The 21,540-nt window shown below is 46.4% G+C and overlaps 2 protein-coding genes across 12 annotated transcripts in view; one reads left to right on the top strand and one right to left on the bottom strand.

Moving 5' to 3' along the window:
* Window positions 1-7,408, top strand: part of Myh11 (myosin heavy chain 11) — a 123,632-nt gene extending 116,224 nt beyond the window's left edge. For 3 of the 8 annotated variants that reach the window (XM_010610776.3, XM_010610777.3, XM_019205499.1), the window contains one exon: window positions 6,683-6,815. In XM_010610776.3, coding sequence (XP_010609078.1) covers window positions 6,683-6,815 — 133 coding nt within the window. Of the gene's footprint in view, window positions 1-82; window positions 2,406-3,655; window positions 3,846-6,682 lie in introns of those variants that run through there. The other 5 variants (XM_019205502.2, XM_019205498.1, XM_019205501.1 and 2 more) reach the window with 5 other exon arrangements.
* Window positions 7,409-8,799: 1,391 nt separating this feature from the next.
* Nde1 (nudE neurodevelopment protein 1) overlaps window positions 8,800-21,540 on the bottom strand; it is a 38,482-nt gene continuing 25,741 nt past the window's right edge. For 3 of the 4 annotated variants that reach the window (XM_010610771.3, XM_010610772.3, XM_010610775.1), the window contains 5 exons: window positions 15,352-15,488; window positions 13,755-13,934; window positions 12,471-12,562; window positions 10,959-11,113; window positions 8,800-10,023 (listed from right to left, as the gene is read on the bottom strand). In XM_010610771.3, the coding sequence (XP_010609073.1) occupies window positions 9,924-10,023; window positions 10,959-11,113; window positions 12,471-12,562; window positions 13,755-13,934; window positions 15,352-15,488 (664 nt within the window). In that variant the 3' untranslated portion in view covers window positions 8,800-9,923. The other variant, XM_010610773.3, reaches the window with a different exon arrangement.

Below are 21,540 nucleotides of genomic sequence, written 5' to 3'. Positions count from 1 at the left end.
CTTTGCTGGCTGTCGTGCCTGCCCACACCCACCAGAGGCCACTCCCAACGCAGCGGCCCCCAGAGCCCTGGCTTCCTCCCAGGCTGCTTCCTGCTCTGGCACTAGTGTGGTGCACCAAGGTGGGCCAGGACCAGACCTGGCTGCAGCCCCTGGCCTCACCTTCCATCTCCCGTAACATGTGAGGAGAAGACAGAGCCCTGACTCCGGAAACCTTCACCGCATCCTCCGTCACGACCAGCCCCCTTTTCTGAACATTCGGTATTCCTTCTTTCTGGACCTCCGTGTCACTGCCATTTGGGGCCGGATGCTCCTTTGCGGGAGGGCCCAGCTTGTGCATGGCTGGGAATGGGAGAATAAAAGCATCTCCTGAGGATGCAGATAGGCCCTGGGGTACCATGGCCCTTGCCGAGGCTCTGCCCTCACTGCTGAGCTGTTGCCTGTCCCACCCCTGAGGGCGGCAGCCCCGCTCCTGCTGCACAGGCTGCTTCTTCCTCAGCCTGTCTGCCCTGTTTGGCTCCCCGAAGGTTCTGGCTCTAGGCTTCCCATCTCTCCCAGGCCACTGGCTCTTCTGATCTCATCATCCCAGTGGCCTTCAGCCTCCTGTCCCTTACCTTCTGCATGATCTCACCACTCCCTCAGGCTGACATGTGACCTGTAGGCCCTCATGATTCCGCCATCCACAACCCCCTCTCTGGCTGTGTCTTCCTGGGGCCTTTGCCCCACTGATGATCTCTTCCTTTCACAGCCCCCACAGACCCCGGGCTCAGCTTCAGGCCCCCAGCACCCGGGTCCCTGTCACGCTTCACCAGACTGGGTTGAAACATAGGCCACACTAAATCCCACCTTCATCTGCTCCGCAGCACAAAGGAGCATGAGAAAAGCAGACCACTGGCGCCACACCCACATTACTGCCTGACGGGCCTCACCCTACAACCTCCCTCCTCAGTCTCCTACGAGACTGAAGTTAAACCTCACTTCTGGTTTAACTGCAAAGCAGAACTGATCGTGAAATTCCTCCCACTTCCCCATCGACCTGTCCTGACATCTCTGCTCATTTCCTCTCCTTGCCAGCACTGATGCTGTCCCCTGCCTTACTTGCTCAGGTGGCTGCTTCGAGTCCCCCTCTGACACATTTTCCCTCTGGCTGTTATTCCAGCAGCAAGAAACACCTCTCACCTCTCCTCCCCACCAACTGCAGGAGCAAAGGTGCTGGAGGCTGCACTCGCTGCCTAGGGCCTCGCCGTGGCTGCATCCACTCCTCACCTGACTGCAGCAGCGGGGGTGACAGGTGCAGCCCCTCACTCCATGTCCACCTTCTTCCCTGGGCTTCCCAGGCCCCTCCGCACTTACTGGCTCTCTCCATCTAAAACCCACCTGGCACTCTGCTTCTCCCGCCTCTCTCCTCACTCCCTTCAGCCAGTCTTCTGGCTTTAGAATTCCGTGTTTGGCGAATAAGCTTATCTCTTAGCCGATGCCTTCCCAGGACCTCAGCCTCACCTGATCTTCCCACCTGGGTATCCAGAGGCAGCTCATGCCTCACACGCCCCAGACCCCCAGTTGCAGTGCCTCACTTCCCACCACCCAGCTCGGACTACAAACCTAGGGTCATTCTGTTTTTCTCCCTCCCTGGCAACCCACATCTAGTCTGTTGGAAAATTGCTCAACTGCCCCTTCAAAACAGTACACTTCGGGAATCCCATTTCCTGATCCTTTGGTCAGAGCCACCGTCCCCCTCATCCTGATTACGTTCACAGTCTCTTCATGGGCCTCCAGCTTCCACGCTGCCTCTTGCAATCTGGTGTCAACCAAACCCCAAAAGGGATCCTATTTAATGCTTTCTTCACTCAGAGCCAAAGCTACATCTTTACGGTGTTTCATTTCTGTTCACTGCCTTGACTATTACCCTTCCCGTCTTCACACACTGCCTCAGCCGCGAGACTCTTCCCCCAGCTCCCTCTTTCCACCCGCCTTCAGTCCTTACTCGGAAGTCGCCCAGTCTAAAATGTCTGAGCTCAGTCCCTGACTCCCTCTCTCCCTTACATTCGCCATGTCACCTGCTGATTATTTTATCTCACGGTCTGTCTCCCTCTCGGCCTGCAGCTCCCATGAGCACAGAGGGGTTTGTGTGTCCATCCCCGCTGTCTAGGTCAGCACTGGACACACAGGAAACCTTCAGTCGCTGAGCACAGAGGACTCACTCATTCTCTCACCACCTTTGTCAGCTGCGTTGGCCCCTTACTGCCTGCCATCCACTTAATAAGTAAAACTTTCCACTCCTATTTTTAAGCCAGTGCCGCTTATATTAAAAGGTCACGATGCAGTTAAATACTACAGTGACTTTAAAGCAATATTGAGCCATGTGTGGTGGCGCACACCTGCAGTCCTAGCACTTGGGAGGCTGAGGCAGGATCATCAGTTCGAGGCCAGCCTGGTCTACATAGTGAGTTCAAGGCCAACCTGAGCTACAAAGGGAGACCCTATCTCAAAAAAAAAAAAAAAAAAAGCAACATTGAGCTCTAGCTACAGGATTGTGGCCACAGACTGAGGGCTGAGACTTGCTTCTTTCTGTTTAAAAGGGAGTGACATCACACAGCATGAGAGAGGTTCTGATGGCCTCACTTGGAAAGGAACCCCCTTTCTTCCATGCAGTTCATTCATTGGGTGAAACACACGGTAGCCAGCACCTGGGGTACCTATTCCAGCCTTTGGGACCCACTTCACAATACCAAGGGAGAGGCTGGGACCCTTTGAGAGGAGGCGTGCCTCCCGGTTCTGGGCATCGAGGCTGTGAGGAGCTGGACCTGTTCCCCGCTTGGTGGCGGGAAGCTACAGCCAACTTCTCAGTACAGCAGGAGCCGAGGTGCAGCTCCTGGAGTGAGAGGTCAGAAAGATCCCAAGTGGATTCTATGGGCAACTGGAGGCTCTGGTGATGGGGTCACAGCTCTCTACCCATGCTGTGTTTGCTCCCTTGAGCTCAGTGGTTCTTTCAGCCTATGCCAAACAGTCCTGTGGGCACCCTTAAGCCAGACAGGCCCATGTGCCACACCATCCTGGCTGTCCCCTGGGTGGATTTCAGCATAAATCTGGGCACCAGAGCTTTGGGTAAGACCAGCAAGCCATGCCAGCTCCTTAGCACACAGGACTCACCCGGGAATCTACAAAGTGTCATCAGCCACACAGACCTCATCCCGAGCCCTCTCTGAGCCTGACCCATGTAACCTTCTTCATTTGCCATCTCGCTACTCGGCTCCAATCCAAGCTGCAAGTTCCTTTCATACCAGAGGCACCGAAGCTAACAAAAGACCAAGCAGTAATTAGGTTTGAAACGGCACAGGTCCCTGCCAAGGGTGACCGGGTGCCAGGCGGATCTCCCAGACTAGCTCGCTTCCAAAGCAGATGTGCAGTCAGGCTTGACAGGAGGTTTCAAGAACTTCTGAGGGACAGAAGTTTCCTTTCCAGTTAAAAAGTTTCCCTTTGTGGTGCCAGCCTCTCCTTGTGCTCTGGTGGCCTCAAGAGTTTCACTGTATGGCTGACTTAATGTGTCTATCACACATCATTTAACTGAAGCCAATGCTTTTAACGATAAGAGGTGTACTTAACCTGGCTCCTTCCCGGCTGCTGATGGTAACCATCCAGGACTCTCTCTCTATTTCAGAGGGCCCCCCCCACAGGAAACTTCGCAGTGACCCAGGTATCATGTCCCTGGCTTCGCAGCTCCTGTGTGTCACGCTGTTTCCATTGCCCACCCCCATGCCCTTCCTTAGTCTTTGCAAATGCCTGCAAGATTCCTGCAAAGCCTGAAGCATTGGGTGTCCTGGATTAAAACTGTCTTTTATCAAAACAAACATGAAGGTGACAAGTAGACCTTATCTCTTGAGTCATTTCTCTTCCCCCTGGGCAGTGCCTGGCAGGTGATGTGGCACCTAGCGTGGCCATAGCACCACCCTTGAGTGAGATTTTTAGGTGCAGTGTCACTTACCTGCGTGTTGAGGGTCACTCAGGCAGTGAGGACACTTGGCAGCGCCAATCTCTCCTGTACAGTGGGCATAGCCCCTGACTACGATAGTCCACACCCTGGACACATCCCCTGAGAATGGACCTACATGGCTTCTGTTGGGCTGGTCTGGGTCACAAATTGGGAACGACAACACAGGTTGGTGACCACAGCTAGAAACTTGTCCTCTCACAGTGAAGCTGTCACGCACTGTCTACAAAGGACATGAGCTCTCACTGCCTTGCTCAGATGCCGGGGCTTCATGCGGCTGGAGCACAGTCTCGCTGCTCACTGCATTTTCAGTGCATGAGGGTGGGTACCGGCTGCCACCGAGCCAGGCACAGTCTGCAGAGCATTTGTCAGAGTCCTCACAGCACGCTTGTGTTCAGATACTGGGTAGTAGACGCCCGAGACTCGAGGAAGCACATGGGGCCCCTCTCTAGAGAACGCAGAGGCCTCTACTGCTCTGGGATTTTAAGAACTTTCTCACATGGTGAAGTCAGACAATGGGGGCCTGAGTTCTCTGTCACCCTCCACTGAGGTCAATAAGCCCTTGCTTGGGTGCATCTTCTCTTTTGAATAATCTCAGCTCTGCTGTTGCCACCAAATACTTAAAGCTGTGTGAGGTCTTGCAGAGCGGGGAGTAGACTTCATTGTGGGGAGAGGGCAGGTGAGTCTCCAGGACACTGGGTCAGCGCAGAGGGTGGCTGCTTCCACAGCTGGATGGGAGGACCCACCAGCCAGCAGGAACCGAGTTCCTGCATGTAGGCGGGGCTTTAGGTGTGGACATCCCATCTGTCCGCTGTGCTTGTCAAGAACCCCAGTTCTCCAGGATAAGACCCTTCAAGAGAATCTGCAGAGGGTCTTTTACTTCCTGTAAAAGGTAGTTGTGTCAAACTGTCTAGGATCTGAAGCCAGTTCCTCCAAGAAAGGCCCGTGAGCCAGGAGAGAGTGCCTTGCAGAGGTCAGCCAAGCAGGGAGCCCACTATGACCCAGGGCATGGGCTACTTTGGAAGTCAAGGGGCAAACTGATCGCTTAACTCTTCTAAGAAATTAGCAAATGCAGGCTCTTCCCAGAGGCAAGTGTGCCTGGAACCAGAAAGCACAATTAGGTCGAGCTCCCAGCCCCAGGCTAGCCTGTGGGAACTGGGGGCCAGAAGCACCAGGGCGATGCTGTAGATGTGGCAAGTCCAGTGGTGGGTGATGCTCACTTCTCCGTCCTTACCATTGGAACCTTCTGTCCCACCATGAAATGGGTGAGATGGGCAGTTGTAGAGAGGTCCCTGCTACAGAGGTGGGAACAGCTGATTCTCTCATGGGGTGGGAAGTCTAGAAACTTCCCTTTAAAGCTGGCCTAGGAGTCTTGAGTTGGAAGTGGCTATGACTCTAAGAAGGGGTCCATGATGTGGGCTCCCCTTCGTGGCTTCTCTGTGCAGGCTTTGTGTGGGGAGCAGTGAGCTTTTGTTACCAGAAGTCTGCTTTCTTCTTCAGTGTCCTCAAATGAGTTGAGACCTGTCCTCCAATCAGGCTAAACAGGGCCACATGGCCAGAATTCAACACCATCATTTGTTGAAACAGTTGAAAAATACACGCCAGCATTTCTATCAAGCAGAGAAGGTTAATTACAGGTGGACCTGATTTTCCCCATCTGTCCACCCCTCACTTCAGGTGACCAGTCCCTCCTGTGAAGCCAGGTGGGCCTGGATGAGAACCAGCAGAGGGGATCTCTTTCCCAGAGGAAAAGAAGAGCCACAGGGGGGCAGAGAGTACGCTGTTAACCTTGGATTAACATGTATAACTTACTCTTCCAACAAGGATCCACCGAGCACCTATTTATGCCATACACATTGCATACCACAGTGAGTGAAAAACACACCAACAGATGCCAACTCTGACCCACAAGCATCAGACCAGGATGCCCTGTACCCGCAGGGGGTGCCGCCCTGTGTGTCCATCACCTCTATCCCTCTCAATGGTGCCCTTGTCCATTTTCAAAACCTGCTTCCAGTTATAAACCTAAAACCTCGCTTTTTCTGAGGGGGGCAAGAACACAGTATGTCTGCCCTCCTTCTGAATAAAAACATAGGTGTGCATTACCCCTACCTTTTCGATTTTTCCTCCTATTCCAAACCCAAGACCATGGCAGTCCAGAAGTAATCAAATGAACAAGCCAGACTGTGTGTGGTGCTGGAGATGAAGCCTGGGCCTTGCACATGCTAGGCAAACATTCTACCAAAAGCTATACCCCCAGACCGAGACATTTTTTTTTAACATTTCCATGGGGGGGGGGGCTTGTACCACTGGTGGTACAAATGAATCCCATCACTTTTATTGGTCTTTTAACTACTAAAATTAATAAAAAGGCACCTGAGGGGAGAGTTATGCACGTACCACTGGTGGTTCAAGCCGCCCAGCAGCAAAACATACAAATTACGGCCTCATCATGAATGCATTAAAGTAGATAATCTTGGCTGGAAGAAACCCACTCATTCCCGCATCTCAGCTGATTAAGCACAACCAAACGTACCTTAAGATTAGCCAAAATTTGTTGCCTTAAACTTGAAAAGCTGCATCTCATCTGTGTTGAGTGTGTTTGTGTTTGGTCTTTGCCCCTTATAAAAGTCTATTCCACCCTTGACAGAGAGTCCTTTACTAAAGAGTGACATGTTTTCTAATTAAAACCCACAGGCGAGGAAATGAGACCTCATTTGTTCCTTCCAGAAGGTCTGGAGGACGAAGAGTTATTGAAAATGCAGATGGTTCTGAGGAGGAAATGGACGCTCGGGACGCAGACTTCAATGGAACCAAAGCCAGTGAATAAACTCACTAGAGTTTTACATCACTGCAGGGAAAAAAAACCAAAATACCAAAAAAACAACAAAACCCAGCAGATACTACTTTAGCATTGTCTAAATCCATTCTCAAAATTCCAGATCTCACCAACACCCCTCACAATGACTGTAAAAGGACCACTCTGTAGCCAGGGTGTGAAATCCAGTGTTTCGGTTGTACCAGAGGAGAAGACCTAGAAGATAGGCAGCCTCGAGTCCTGCTGGTGGGCTGAGTTTTCAGAACAACAGCCGCAGTGACCAGTCGCCAGCAACTTCATTTACACGAAAAGGGGAGAAAGTCTCCAAAATGGGTGCCAACTGCCCCTGCTCACCCCAACTCATTCCCTACCCTGCAGGCCCCTCCCACTTCTTGACAAGGCCCTTGTTTGAGAATTCTCTTCCCCTCTCCCAGCTGCCACACCTCAGACACACACAGTTCACCCAGACCAAGTGCCTTCCGCAGTCACGTGACTTACAAAGGAACCGCTGCTCTAAGAGCTAAGAGCAGGGATGCCGCACTGTCTTCTATGCACCCTGATTGTACTTACGGACACCGTCACTAATAAAAGGTTATAAATCACCAGCACGGAGTTGGCTTTCTGTTGGAGTGCTTTCTTCAGACCCAAAGAAAAGCGAGAAGGGACGTTCTCATTTAATTCTCTCAGTGACCCTATGCAGTCAGGGTTATTTCAGACATGGAGAAACAGGCCTAGGGAGGTGACATAAGATGCCACACAGCTGGCATAAGGAAGAACAGACGCACAGTGTCTGAGGGGCCTCTCCAACAAGGATGCAGGTGGCCAGAGGGTCGAGGAGGGGGGACGGTGGCTGGCAGGGCACACTGCCTCTGCCCTTGAACCTGGCAGCAGAGACCATCCTGATCAACCAAAACCCAGTTGGCATGTAGTGGCTGAGCATCCCTGGTCCAAAAATCCAAAACGCTCCTAGACTCAAACCCTACCGAATAACAGTGAGACACCAAAACCAGAAAATTCCTCACCTGACTTCATGTGACTAGTCATAGTCAAAACACAGGAACCCTGAAATTACTGCTTACCTTCAGGCTATGTGGATAAGACACACATGAATCATAAATGAATTTTGTGGTTACACTTGGGTCCCATTCCCAAGGTATGTTAACATTCCCAAAAATATATATATTCAAAACCCAGAGCTGTTCTGGTCCCTAACAGTTTGGGTAAGGAATCTTTAATCTGTACTATGATGAATACAAGATTTTGATTTTGTAAATTAAAACACAAGATGCTTTGCCCAGCATGGGTTGGGAAACTGCCCTTATATAAATGCCAGACAGTGAATATTTTAGCCTTTGCAGGCTACATTTGGTCTGTCACACATTTTTTTCTAGTACTGAGGTTGAACCTGAAGCTTTTACACTGAGCTATATGCCCAGACCTTTTATTATCTTGAGAAAAAGTCTTGTTAAATTGCCCAGGCTGGGCTTGAATTTGTGATCCTTTTGCCTCAGCCTCCCAGAGTGCTAGGATTACAAGTGTGCACCAAAACACCCAGCTCTTTGTTATTTTTTTTTTTCAACAAGGCTTTAAAACATAAGAAAACCATTCTTAGGATTGGGTCCTTCAAAAGCAAGCCAGGGGCGTTTTCCTTGTCTAGCTCCAAGGCTTTGGACAGATATGCCCTGCAAAGGTTCTCTTTAACACCAGCTATTCTACACAGCCACTCCATGGGACAAAACTCAGACCACAGCAAACACAGTAATAGACTTGACCATGCAGCCAAATGCTACTACACCGCAAACAATGGGCAAATGCTCCCTGACAACATTTCTAACAGACTGACCAGAATAGAAATTTTTAAAATATATATATATTTTTTCTATTTTGTGACTTTGTTAAAAAAAAAAAAAAAAAAAAAGGAAAAGATTTTTTACCACCGTAAGAGCAACATGGAAATTCACATATGCGACCATACCACAAACCAGCTGAATGCGAGTTTCTCTTGATTTTATTGTTTAAAAAAATAAAGGACATCTTTTACCACACAGATTAGAACATGTTAGGTGACAAACCTGGCCGGTCTGTAGCTGACTTCTCAGCCAAACCTCAGGAGGGCTTAAAAAATTCTATTTTCAACTCAAGGCTTAGTTTCGCTGGTTCTGTCAGAAAATAACTTAGTAAAAAGTGCAGGCTATCAGGCTGCACTCCTGGCTCCTGGGAGGCACGGCTCTTTCCGCTGGTGTCTGAGAGCAGAGGCAGCAGAGCAGGGCCAGTAGGGGCTCACAGACGACTCGGGGAACACTGGGGCTGCTGTGCTTGTTTCTCCGTTTCACCAACACGCTTCCAACAACATCTGTTGTTTTCATCGCATCTGAAGGCCACCCCGTTTATTTCAAGATGGCTTTGAGTGAAGTTCTCCACTTAGGGGCTGTAGGATCCAGGCCACTGTACTCCTAGCACCCCCAAAGTCCTGAAGCAGATGTCACCCCCATGCCAGAGTGGGGAACTTGGGGATTAAGGGCTGGGCCTTACCCGCAGAGGACAGGATTCCTCACTGATGCTGATTTGAAAATGACTCCAAAACGCAAACATTATCTCTAAAGACCACCATGAGGGGCACATTAAAGAGTCAGAGGTACACTGTCAGTTTTAAAAGGCACACGCATCTTTTCTTCACCGCTCCAAGACGTGATTTCTGCACACCATAAAGCACTGAGAGTCCGTTCTGGAAGTCAGCTCCAGATGCAAGGGGCCAAGAGGTGAGCCCGAGAGCTGGACACTAACAGCACCCCACAAGGACATCAGGACTCCTGGGTAGCCAGTGACGGACAGCCTTGTCCCCCACACTCAGAACCTTCCTAGAGGCCCAGTTTGTCACTGTCTCTGTGATCCACACACACCAAGGGGAGACGTCATTTCGCAGGGATACCACCAGGGCCACGGCTGACAGCCTTGGTCAGTGGCTTGGGCCACACAGGACAAAGCAAACTATAGTGACTGCTGGCTCTCATTTCTCAAACTAATTATTTAAAAAAAAAAAAAAAAAAAGCCTAGTGTGAAGGCAGGAGGAAAGGAAAGGTAAGGACCCCGGCCAGACAGGACTCCAGCTCGCGCGGGTTCCTAAAGCAACAGCTTGACAACCCCAGGGGCAGACGGCAGTGGCAGTGCTGGCGAGGATGGATGTGAGGGCGGCTTCCCGAATTCCAGGCGTTTTCCCAACCTTCAGATAGAGCAAACCAAGTTTAGCTGACAGGATGGCAGGGACAAACCGGCTAGCACCGGGGCCCACAGGGTTCTAAGAGTGAGGAGCAGGGTCTCACAGGGCCTCAGTTTTCTCTCCTGTGAAATGAAGAAAAGGACACTGGCTACCTGGCTCTCAGACTCCCAAGCTCACACAGAAAACTCCTTCTCAGAAGAACTTCTAAAAACATCCACTTCTTGTCAAAGGTATATTTTTTGTGTGAGAAGAACAGTGCTAACAATCAAACCCCGGGCCTTCTGTCTACAGAGCTACACTCCTAGTCCCTGAATTTAAATTTTCAAAAATAAAAATTAAATTTAAAAAAATCTATGTCTAGAGTTCTGAGAGTGCATGCCATGGGAAAACAATTCCTAGCTTCCCACCACAAGTCTGCCACAGGCCCACCAGATTTGGGTGGCCTGGTCTCTAGACACAAAAAGCGTTTCTCCCATGGAATTCCTGCATGTGGAAAGGGCTCTGGTTTTCTTTCAACAAGAAAACAAATCCATTAGAGGTCAGATCTGCATCTCCCAACTAGATGACTGGTTTTGGGAATCTAGTCTGGCTAGAATTTAGTCAGTCCTTTCAGTTTCTAGAAGGGTCTACATGTTTAAAAATAAAATTCTACTTTCTAGAGGAAGCAGATAAGTGTTTGAAGCTCAATGCCTAAACAAGGTACTCAGACATTCTCACAGCCTGCCCTTGAGTCAGGGCTGTAGAAACAAATGATAAACATGGCACTCTCCTTGGCTGTTTGCCCAGACCAATTCCGCTTCAAGGGAAGGGAGTACAGGATAAGGTCACCGAAATAATCCTACAGCTCCAAAACAAATGGTGGCGGGTGGGACTCAGCGTTGACCGGAAGTCGCTAGATACAACCTCTACCACAAGAAGGAACATCAACAGGTACTGACCCTTTGTCACCCAGAGGTACGCCACTGCCGCTTGTCCTTCTGTCACTGCCACCATCTCTGTTCTTGCTCCCACGCCCTGAGACTGGGCCACTTGTCCGGGTGGGGGACTGATCATATACAAAGTTCCGGCAGGATGCAAGTTTGGACTCCAGTGCCTGGTAAGAAATGTGCTTTTGTCTTTCAAGTTAAGGACAGGAAGTCCTCTCTCACCAGACCCCATATAGAGAAGAGAACCTAAAACAGTGATGCTCAAATTGTGCTGTGCTGGAATTCTGGGGCAGGGCCCAGAGGAATCCAGTGTCCCCAGTTCTCATAACCACCTGCCTGAAATATTTGGGAGCATCTTGGAAAGTCACTAACTCCACCTATTGTTCAACTCCACCTATATGAAGTAGAACATCAACTCAGAATCATTCACTGTTTTGTTACTGTGTTAAACATGTATAGAGTGGCATGAAGTTTAAACAAGGACTTGAGCTGTTGCACGCCTATAATCCCAGCACTCAGGAGGCTGAGGCAGGGGAATCACTGTGAGTTCAAAACCAGCCTGGGCTAAATAGTTAAGTTCCAGGTCAGTCTCAACTACATAGTGAGACCCTGTCTCCAAAAACAACAATAGGGCCAGGGATTTGGCTCAGTGGTTCTGCCGCCTGCCTTGCAAGCGCAAGGGCCCGAGTTCAATCCCCAGTACCAAAAAAAAAAAAAAAACCAAAAAAAAAAAAAAAAAAAAAAAAAAAAAAAAAAAAAAAAAAACAATGACTGAACTTGGAGTAAACAGACTCTGAGGAAACTACAGGGGCAGGAGAAGCCCCCTACCCACCAGGCTTCTCCATATGCTGCTAAATACGCACAACCTGCTCATGCCACAGAAAACTGGAAAGCCAAGAGCCAACACATAAGGAATAAGTTGCAAGCTTCTACTGAGTTTAGTCATGAGTGTATGTTCAAACTGCAAGATTGAAATTATATGGCTCTCAGGCCTCATTTTTAGTGTATGTGCTGCCAAAGTGAGCACTCAGGCCTCATTTTTAAAAATAAAAGAAACAACTAACAAAAATACCCACATTATTGCTTAAGCACACAAGAATCCCTTCACGTAATTAATGGGAAACCGGAAAGGTCAGTCTCTTCTTTCTGATCTTTCAAGATGTTCTATTAAACTCCTGAGAGAACAAAAAAAGAGCAAGCCATTTAAAAACGGCCCTTCAATTTCTTCAAAGGAAAAAGGCCATCAATTGACCTTATTGACCCAAACTCCTTGAAAAAATGGAAGAAAAATGGTTCGTGGAAAAAAAAAAAAAAGCACACCCAGAGATGAGAGGGCAAGACTTCAGTTCTGAGCTCCGGGCCTTGAAGATTCTGCTCCAGGAGGCTCTGATGATGCTTGGTGACTCTGAAGGACCAGTCACATCTAAAACCTATTATGTCTCTATTCAAGGCAAGATGCTCCCTTCCAGGTATTGTGAGAGACAGGCAAGAAGACACACACACCCCGGGAAGGCGCAGTCTTACCCCTACTTTCCGCAGCAGGTCCCCCACAATGTTGAGGGCTGAAATCCGGGCGGCAGGTGTGAGAGGGGTCCCACTGTTGGAGCTGTCCAGCCCTGGTTGTACAAGGAGAAGCACACATCACAACACCAGCCTACAGTCTGGTCTGTGCACTAACATCTCTAAATATGAAACCGTGGCAGGGGAGAAGGGAAGTTGCTGGCTTTCCCTTGCTTCGGAATGCTGCCCCATTTCATTCAGGAGCTAACTGGGCAACGTGCCAAGACTCTACTGGATGACCAGCCTTTTAAATCCTTACAAAATGAGATTAAACATTTAGTTTCACATCAACAAAGCTAAAGCCAGGTGAGATTGAGCATGGTTGTAATCCCATGCACTCTGTAATCCCTTTTAATCCTAGCACTCTGGAATCTGAGAAGGGAAGATTGCAAGATTGAGCCCAGCCTGGGCAATTTAGCAAGATCCTGTCTCACAATTTTTTTAAAAAAAGTCTGAAGGGCTGAGGATTTAACTCATTGGTGCTGCTGCCTTACCTCCAAGTGCAAGGTCCCGAGTTCGATCCCAGGTACCCCCCACCCCCTAAAAAAGCTGAGGATGCAGCTCAATGTGAAGGTTCAGGGTTCTATCCCCAGTGGTACAAAACAAACAAACAACAACAAAAAGTCAAAACAGGTCCACCCCAATTTCTAGAAATTATCATAATTTGGGATAAATACAGTAGGCACACAGCCAGCCACTCTAAAAAGGGCCTGCTCTGTAGAGCCCTCTTCTCCAAGGTGGAGTCAATGCACCAGCAGCAACTGGTGTACAACAGGCCCCACTCACACTGGCTAAATTTAAGGTGCAAATCAGTAAGACTGTAACTCATCCCCACGTAAGCTGTGTGCCTAACACGTGTGGGAGATAACGCTAGACTGCTAAGGCTTAGGCGGCATGTGGTAAACTAAGTCCCGCGGCCAGCCTGCTGGGGTTAAAATCCCAACAGTGCCATCTCCCTGCTGTGACTTTGAAGGCAGAGCCTGTCTCCATCTCCGTGGAATGGAGCCAGCACTTGCCCGGCAGGCCTGTGGTGTGAATTTACACGATCGCTGCCCAAAGTGCTTTGAGCACTCAGTACTTGTTTTCCTACCGCTCCACATCGAGGATCACAATGCCCTGCTGTGAGGAGCGCCCCAGACTGCTCCCCACCATATGGCTTAGCCCAAGGCACCTCACCTAGGACCCAACCAGGTTCCCACCAGGACAGGGGTGAAACACAGAAAATCCTCCCGGTTCCCCACACCTTACCACGCCTGACTGTCCCCGGCGTATTTAAACCAAGGCCGAGTCCTCGGTGAGCTATAGGAGTAGATGGCACAGAGCCTGTGGCCTGCACAGCTGTGTCTGTCCTTTCGGCTTCCACCGAGCTGGGCATGGGTGTCCTGGGCTTCTCCTGCTTCTGCTGCACAGCCAATTCCTGCCGCAAATCTGCGCCGAGAAAGGGATTCAGGAATGTAAAGTCCTTACTTTCAGGGTGGGGTGGAGGTCAGACAGATGCTTCGCAGGGAAAATAACTACCGGGTGAATAAGTCCAGAACCCCGAATGAAGCAAAGCCCGCCTGACCCTGCTTAGCAGGTTTGCAAAGCTACATCATTTTCCTTGAGTAAAAAAGGTTTAAAAATTGTTTAAAACAGTGGCAGTGACACACTACTGCTTTGCTTTCTGAAAACTTTAACACTGCAGTGTACACAGAATCCCAAATTTAAGTGTGCTTTTCCAGCTATCCCCAAACACCCTTCCCTGATCACAAGTGATCACCTATAACACACGGCAAGTCTTCTCAATCCTTTATTGCTGCATGTTCAGACAGTCTGAATGTGGGTGAAGATCTACTGGCTATAAAGTATAAGCATTTTTATTAAGCATAAATATAAACATCGACACCTCCTGTCCATGACTTACTCTGCCTCAATGGTACATGTACGCAATTAATTATTCCCAAGACGACATTTAATCTCTTTTCTTCCTTTTAACAATGGTTTAACGTATCATAGCAAACCTATGTGGGTTTTTTAGCCACCTCACTACCACTGTTGATACTGATGGGCACTTAGGAACAACTACGGGTTGAATATTCCTCATCTAAAATGCTTGAGACCAGAACCGCTTCAGATTTTTCTAGGAATATCTGTATACTTTACTGGTTCAACACTGCTAATTCGAAACCCAATCTGAAACTTTTTGAGCACTCAACTAACAGTTTTTTAATTTAGCATTTTTTAAAATCCTCCCCTTCAGGCCACATATTATTAGAAATCAAACTAATGTTATGAATAATCAGTTCAGACTTCAAAAAAAATCTCTTATGCACCCACTGTGGGTGCTACCTTAATGCCTTGGTACAGGAAAGCTCTACCTCTGGGACTGTCCACCTCCACTGAGCAAATGCTGAAAAGGTTTCTCAATCCAAAGTATCAGTTACCACCAAGTCACAAAAGGAACAGACTGATGAGCAATTCTACCAGCAGGGTTCTCCTTCCCATGAGACTTAGTCCATAGTGCATCAAGCATATGTGTCGATTTCAGACCAGGAAGCTTCTCTCCCAAATGAATTCCACTGCTCAGGAGCAAAGCCCCCAAACGAGGGCTTCATCTGTGACCTTCAAAGCTATCTCTGTAAATATCTATGAGGGGTCTTCACAGGGTCTGAGGGCTGAGAATTCTGAGCACTTGAGCAGGGACCAAGGGAAGGGTCCTGCACACTCTGGCTGGACAACCCACATGCTGGGAGGGGTGCAGATTCCCAGTAAAGGCAGTGATGGGCAAGGCACAGAATAGGATGGTATCAGAGATGGAGAGGAAATCACGCTAGTAAAAACAAAGAATAAGGCCAAAACCTCTGACCTCTGGCTTCATCCTTTAGTCGCTGAACAGATTCTAGGAGGTTCTCCTTCTCGTCAAGTTCACTTTCCAGGAAGGCATTTCTTTCAATGGCTTGATTCAGGCGCTGCTCAAAGTCTTCCAGAGACATGATCGTGGCTCTGGGTAAGAGAACAGCAAGGTTATCCTAAACAGGAAATGGCAGCATTTATTTGGTACCTACAGACCCGAAGACATGAGGGTCAGATACACCTGGGCACAAGTCCCAGCACTGGTCTTCCTAGATGCCACAGGCAAGGGTGAGTCCCTTAACCTTCAGGGGCTCAGGCTCATCACCTGCAGAATGGGAACGTGAGAGTTCAGGTTGTACTGGGGGTAAAGTAAGGCGATATCCACACAACATTCAGCACCCAGCCAAGGTATTATTGTTCCAGTCTCTGAGAGCAGCCTGCCCATCTTCTCTTGGAAGCTCACAATTAGTATTCAGAGCAGCCTAATAAAGCGCATGGGCAATTGGTAATGTGCATTTAAAAAGGTAGAAGAGACCAGCTTTCACCTCTCAGTTAAAGTTTAACAAGTTCCATGGGACTGGGGATTTAGCTCAGTGGTGCCTCCGCCTGTCCCGAGTTCAATCCCCAGTACCAAAAAACAGTTTTTTTAACAAGTTCCAAATGTCTAGCTCCAGTCCAGCTGCCCTGCCAAAAACCAATTCTTGTGAATAGTGCAGGTATTTCATTAGAACAGTGCTGTGAAGGCTCTGAGAAGTGCTATAATGGAGAAATCTGTTTAACTCTGGGCTGGCTACTTTCTCTATGCCTCAATTTACTCATGTGTAAATCACAGATATATAGTTAGGTCCCCCTATACGAGGGTTAGGCTGTGCAAATTAACACAAAAAGCACACAACAGATGCTTTATACGTAAGTGTTCAGTAAATGCTTGCAATGTTTATGACTGACCCTGTGTTTGCTCCTAGAAGGCTGGTAACATCCTTGCATTACAACTATTTCCTAGCGGCTGGAAGCACATGCTTGGACTAGAACCTAGGAGCTAACACCCAGATTTTCCATGCAGACTGCATGTCTCTGTGCCTTTAGTCACAAGGTAAGGTTTGATTCATTCATTGACCCAACACATCCTATGCCATCTAGATTGAGTCAGGTCATTACCTAACCTCCTCAAAGTGTCTTTAGAAGAAATAAAGTTACCAGAAGTCTCAGATTAAAAACAACAAACATAATACTTAGGAGAGAATCAGTCAAAATGATCCTAAGGTTATTAAACAATTTGAAGCCGGTAAAATACACAGGAATTCATATAACAGTGAATATGCAAGGGATACAAAATGCTTAGAGAAATGCAGACATGTTGTGCTGATGAAGCAGAAGACCCACAATCATGAAAAAATCCGTCCTACCTACATTAATGAAAAATTTGTCACCACCCTGATAAGAGGACTAATTGGTATTTACTGGGGGAAGAGGGACCAGGGGACTGATTCGAAAATCACGTCATAAAGAAACACGAATGGCCTTGAGAGCGCTGGAAAAGACCTCAGGGAACTAGTTCTAGCAGGTACAAGACACACACTATTAGTCTAGAGACTCAACAGTCATCATAGGCATGGTACCTGTTCACACATGTTTAGGCCAGGGAACCAAAGGTCCAGAAATACAGGTGAGACACGCATGAATTGAACGTAGGGTGAAAGATGGCAGGCTCAAGTCTGCGTCTGGGGACCACTGAGTACTCACGTAGAATCAAACCTCAACTGTATCAGAAATTTACACATAGTTGTAATTTGCTCTAAATCTACTATTTGGCTTCCAGAATACCAGAGAATAACGTCAGCAGCACATCTGCCACTTCTGACCCAGCGAGGACCGCTGCCTTGCGACTGCATGTGACTAGCACAACAGTACTGTAGTATGGGCAAGGCATATCACCAGGATATATGCTACAGGCTGAATATCTGCTGTCAAAGAAAAGTCAACACCCCTGGGTAACCTGAGCGTAAATCATTTTTAGATGCTGCATGCATTTATAGGCTATATGTATATATTACATATTTATATTAATCACTCTTTATATGCTGAAATTTTATCAAACGATGCATAAGAGCATATTTATTATAATAAGACTAAAATGCTGAAACAATGACTGTGAAAGAAGTTAATCTCAGACATTTGCTGAGAATTTAAAATGGTTAAATAGGAAACAGTTTAGTAAATATAAATTTTTTTTTTTTTTTTTTTTTACCAGGGATGGAACTTGGGTCCTTGTGCTTGCGAGGCAGGCGATGGCATCACTGAGCTAAACCCCGGCCCAGTAAATATAAATATTAAGAAATACAGCTGTTAAACACATGGAAATAGAATCAGATTAAATCAATGTAATCTCTGTAGAACTTTACATTATTTTAGCCCTGTACATGAGACAAAATAACCTTTAAAGGATGTACTACTTAACTTTTAGTTACTTCCAATATGGTCCTGAGTCTCTCCAGGTCACCCATACACAAGGTTCCCCTCCCTCAACAAAAAGTGAGTAAAGTTTTTTACAGGTATATAATGTCAAGACTATAAAAGCAACCAAACAATTGATGCTGCTGAGAAATTGCTGTTCTTGCAACAGATTGTCTAATTTATCAAAAATAACTACTAAAGCCTTATAATAAAACCTTAATACTTTATTAAAGTTTTTTAAAATTAAAATGTTGGGGGCCGGGGATTTAGCTCAGCAGTTCGGTGGCCTGCCTTGCAAGCGCAAGGACCTGAGTTCAATCCCCGGTACCAAATAAATAAATAAAATAAAATAAAATGTTGGTGTTGTAGAAGTTCATTCATCCTATAATGGTGATTTGGGCCTCTACTTCACTTGATTTTAACACTCAACTATTCAACATTTGGCCAAAATGTGATTCCAATGTATCTGAGAGAGACAGACAGAAGGAAAAATAAAAATAAAAATACTAGAAGAAAATATAGGCTAAGTGCTTTATAAACAATAAGTGCAGGTCACCCTATAAATTTGATTACATAGAAATCAAATAACTTATACACAGTAAAGCATACAACAAAGCCACAGAAAAATAATAAACTCCAAGGACTCATCAGACAAATACATAAAAATCTCCTAGAAATGACCAGAAGAGGGAACCAATCAACCATCCACTTTAAAAATAGCACTTACCTAGCATATGCAAAGCTCTGAGTTTGATTCCTAGCAACACAAAAACAGAAACCAACAACAGCAAAAACCAGGCAGAGAAAAAAAAAGAGTTCACAGAAAAGGAAGCAAAATAGCTCTTAAGCATATAAAGAGGAATTCAAGGTCACTCAGAGTTCAGAAATGCACCCATTTCTGAGACCGGCAGAAATCCTATGTTTGAAAACCACTCTGCTGGTGAAGCTATTTGGAAAACAGGAACTCAAACCATAGCCACTGGGACTGCAGATTGGGGTGAGCATACAGAGAATGACATCAACCAAGATCACCCACACATATATCCTCATACCCGACAGTTTCACTTCAGGAAATGTATCCCACAGATGCATGGTTATTCATTACAGCAACACTTACTGTAAAGGAATGGAAATGCGAAAGATACCCATGCACAGGAGGTAGTAAGCAAATAACTATGGGGCCACACAACATAATACCAACCATCCGAGAGAACATCACATATGTATTTAGGGAAGAAAAAGAACAAGGAATGTAGTGTCCTAAAACAGAATGCTCTCTGAGATCTATTGCTATGTGAAAGCGCTAGGTGTACAACACTGTGGACAAAATGTTCTTCTGCATGAGAATTGGCATAAAAAAATTCCACCCCTTTGTGTATTATTTCTGAACCGTGAGAATGCACTACCTCCTGTGGGAGGCTGCAGTGCTGGCCCCACTCTTTACCCCTCCCTGTATCCACACCCTTGCGTGACTTGCTCTGTGTGCTCAATGATAAATGGGTGGAAACGAGAGCATACAGTTGCTTGCTAGAAATTAGAAAGTGGCTTTACATACAAGTACATATGTACAAACTCATATAAAGCCACACTACCCAAGTCAGTATGACATTTGGTCCAGCAATTCAGAAATTACACACTGGACCAAATAAAGAAGCCACAATTAAATCCCAAGCCACGAGAAAATAACATATGACAGAGTTGACCTCAATTCAGTGGGAAAAAGATGGAGTGTTAAATAAATAGTGCACCAAAACTAGCTATCCACTTAAAATAAAAGTGAGCTACTTGGAAGACTGAGACAGGATAGTCTCAAACTCATGGTCAGCCAGGCAACTTAGCAATACCCTATCTCAAAATTTAAAAATACAAATAAAATCACTTCTCGGCCTTTTGGCTAAGATCAAGTTCAAAAAATAAAAATGAAAAAGGTTAAGGTTGTAGGGAGAAATCGGTATCTTACCCAACACACACACACACACACACACACACACACACACACACACACTATATGGATTAAGGCAGTAAGAAAATTAAACAATAAAAAATCTTCCAAATGAGGCTGAGGGTAGCAAGAAAACACACATAATCAAAGGACGGAGACTCCTCTAGTGAAGTCAGTTAAGTTATAAAAGGAGATATAATTGATGACCTAAAAATGAAAAATATTTGTATGGAAATTGATGCTACAAAGTCAATAGATGAAAGGTTATTTTGGAAAAAATTATATTCAAAAGATTAGTTGCAAAAATGTACAAAGAACTCTTACAAATTGATAAGATGCTTCACTAGTGATAATGATGAGAGCTTGTAATAGACCAAACCTTCCAAGCCTCCTATACACAGCAACTGTAAACTCTGGATAAAAAGTGAAAAAAAAAAAAAAAAGAATTATCTGAAGACACTGGTGAAAAGTGCAAGGGAGTCAATACGTAAAAGGAGAGAACAGCACCATCGAATTTTGCATCGTTACCATCTTTTTACCCAAAAAAAAAGAAATCTGAAGACACTGGTGAAAAGTGCAAGGGAGTCAATACGTAAAAGGAGAGAACAGCACCATCGAATTTTGCATCGTTACCATCTTTTTACCCAGGCTCCAGGGATGGAATTCAGCACCATGGAGGAGACCCAAATTCTGCCTCCAAGCCCTTCCCACATCTCCCACTGATCCCTGAACCCAGGCCTGCATCCGACTCAAAGCAGCCCACTGACGCTAAACGAACCAGATGGATTTGCACTATTAGCCAAAACATGAGAGACAGTTCAGAGTGTGAATTCTGCTAAATTAACTGCTTAAACAAAGACAACAAAATTCATACATAGTCTCTGTGACATATAAAAGTCACAGTGTCCAGAATACAACCCCAAATTACCCGTCTTGTGAAATGCAAAGAGAATGTAACCCAAACTCGAGAAAAAGTAACCAACCTGGAGATAACTTAGACACTGGCAGTAGCAGAAAAGGATCTTAAAATAGTTATTATAACTATGTGCAGGATGCCAAAAGGCCAGGTAGGGTGATAAACACTGTAACCCCGGAAGGCTAAATGAAGCAGGCCTGTCTAAGTAGGGAACCAACTTGGGCAAGTCCGTCTGAGGGGGCAGGGTGTAAAGAAAGGAATCTCAGTAGAGGGATGGAAAAAAAATTTTTAAAGACGTAAACAAATTCTGGATCTAAAAATACAACATATATAACTAAAATCAAACATTATTTTATCCAGTTTAATAAGACACTGCAGAGAAGAAAGAAATTCTACAAACTTGAAACTAGAACAGAAACTATTCAATTTGAGAAGCCAAAGCAAAATAATTAGAAGGGGGAAAAAACAAATGATCCAAGCCTCAGGGACCTAAGAATATCAAAAGACCATGTGCATAGCTGTTGCCCCAGAAATAGAGGAGAAAAAGAGTAGAGAGAATAAAAAGACAAATTTATAAATTAAAGAAGCTCAGCAGATGCCTATTCAGATTAGTACAAATAAAACCTCAGCTAGGTGTGTCATCCACTTAGTTGAACTACTGAAAAACAAAGACGGAGAGAATCTGAAAGCAGCCACACAAAACACCTTACACACAGGGGAGTAACAACTGAAATGACTACTGGCTTCACAAATGAGGGATCAGAAAAAAAGAGACCAGGGCCAGGGCTTTAGCTCAGTGGCACTGCGCCTGCCTCGCAGGCACAAGGTCTGAGTTTGACCTCTGGTACCCAAAAAAGAGAAAGAAGAAGAAAGAGGGAGGGGGAGGGGGA

The sequence above is a fragment of the Fukomys damarensis genome, unplaced genomic scaffold (assembly GCF_012274545.1).
Source record: "Fukomys damarensis isolate Sample0158 unplaced genomic scaffold, DMR_v1.0_HiC HiC_scaffold_34, whole genome shotgun sequence".
In the NCBI taxonomy this organism is placed as follows: domain Eukaryota; kingdom Metazoa; phylum Chordata; class Mammalia; order Rodentia; family Bathyergidae; genus Fukomys; species Fukomys damarensis.
The sequence above is the reverse complement of the archived record's forward strand: the minus strand, read 5'-3'. Positions and strand labels throughout refer to the sequence as shown.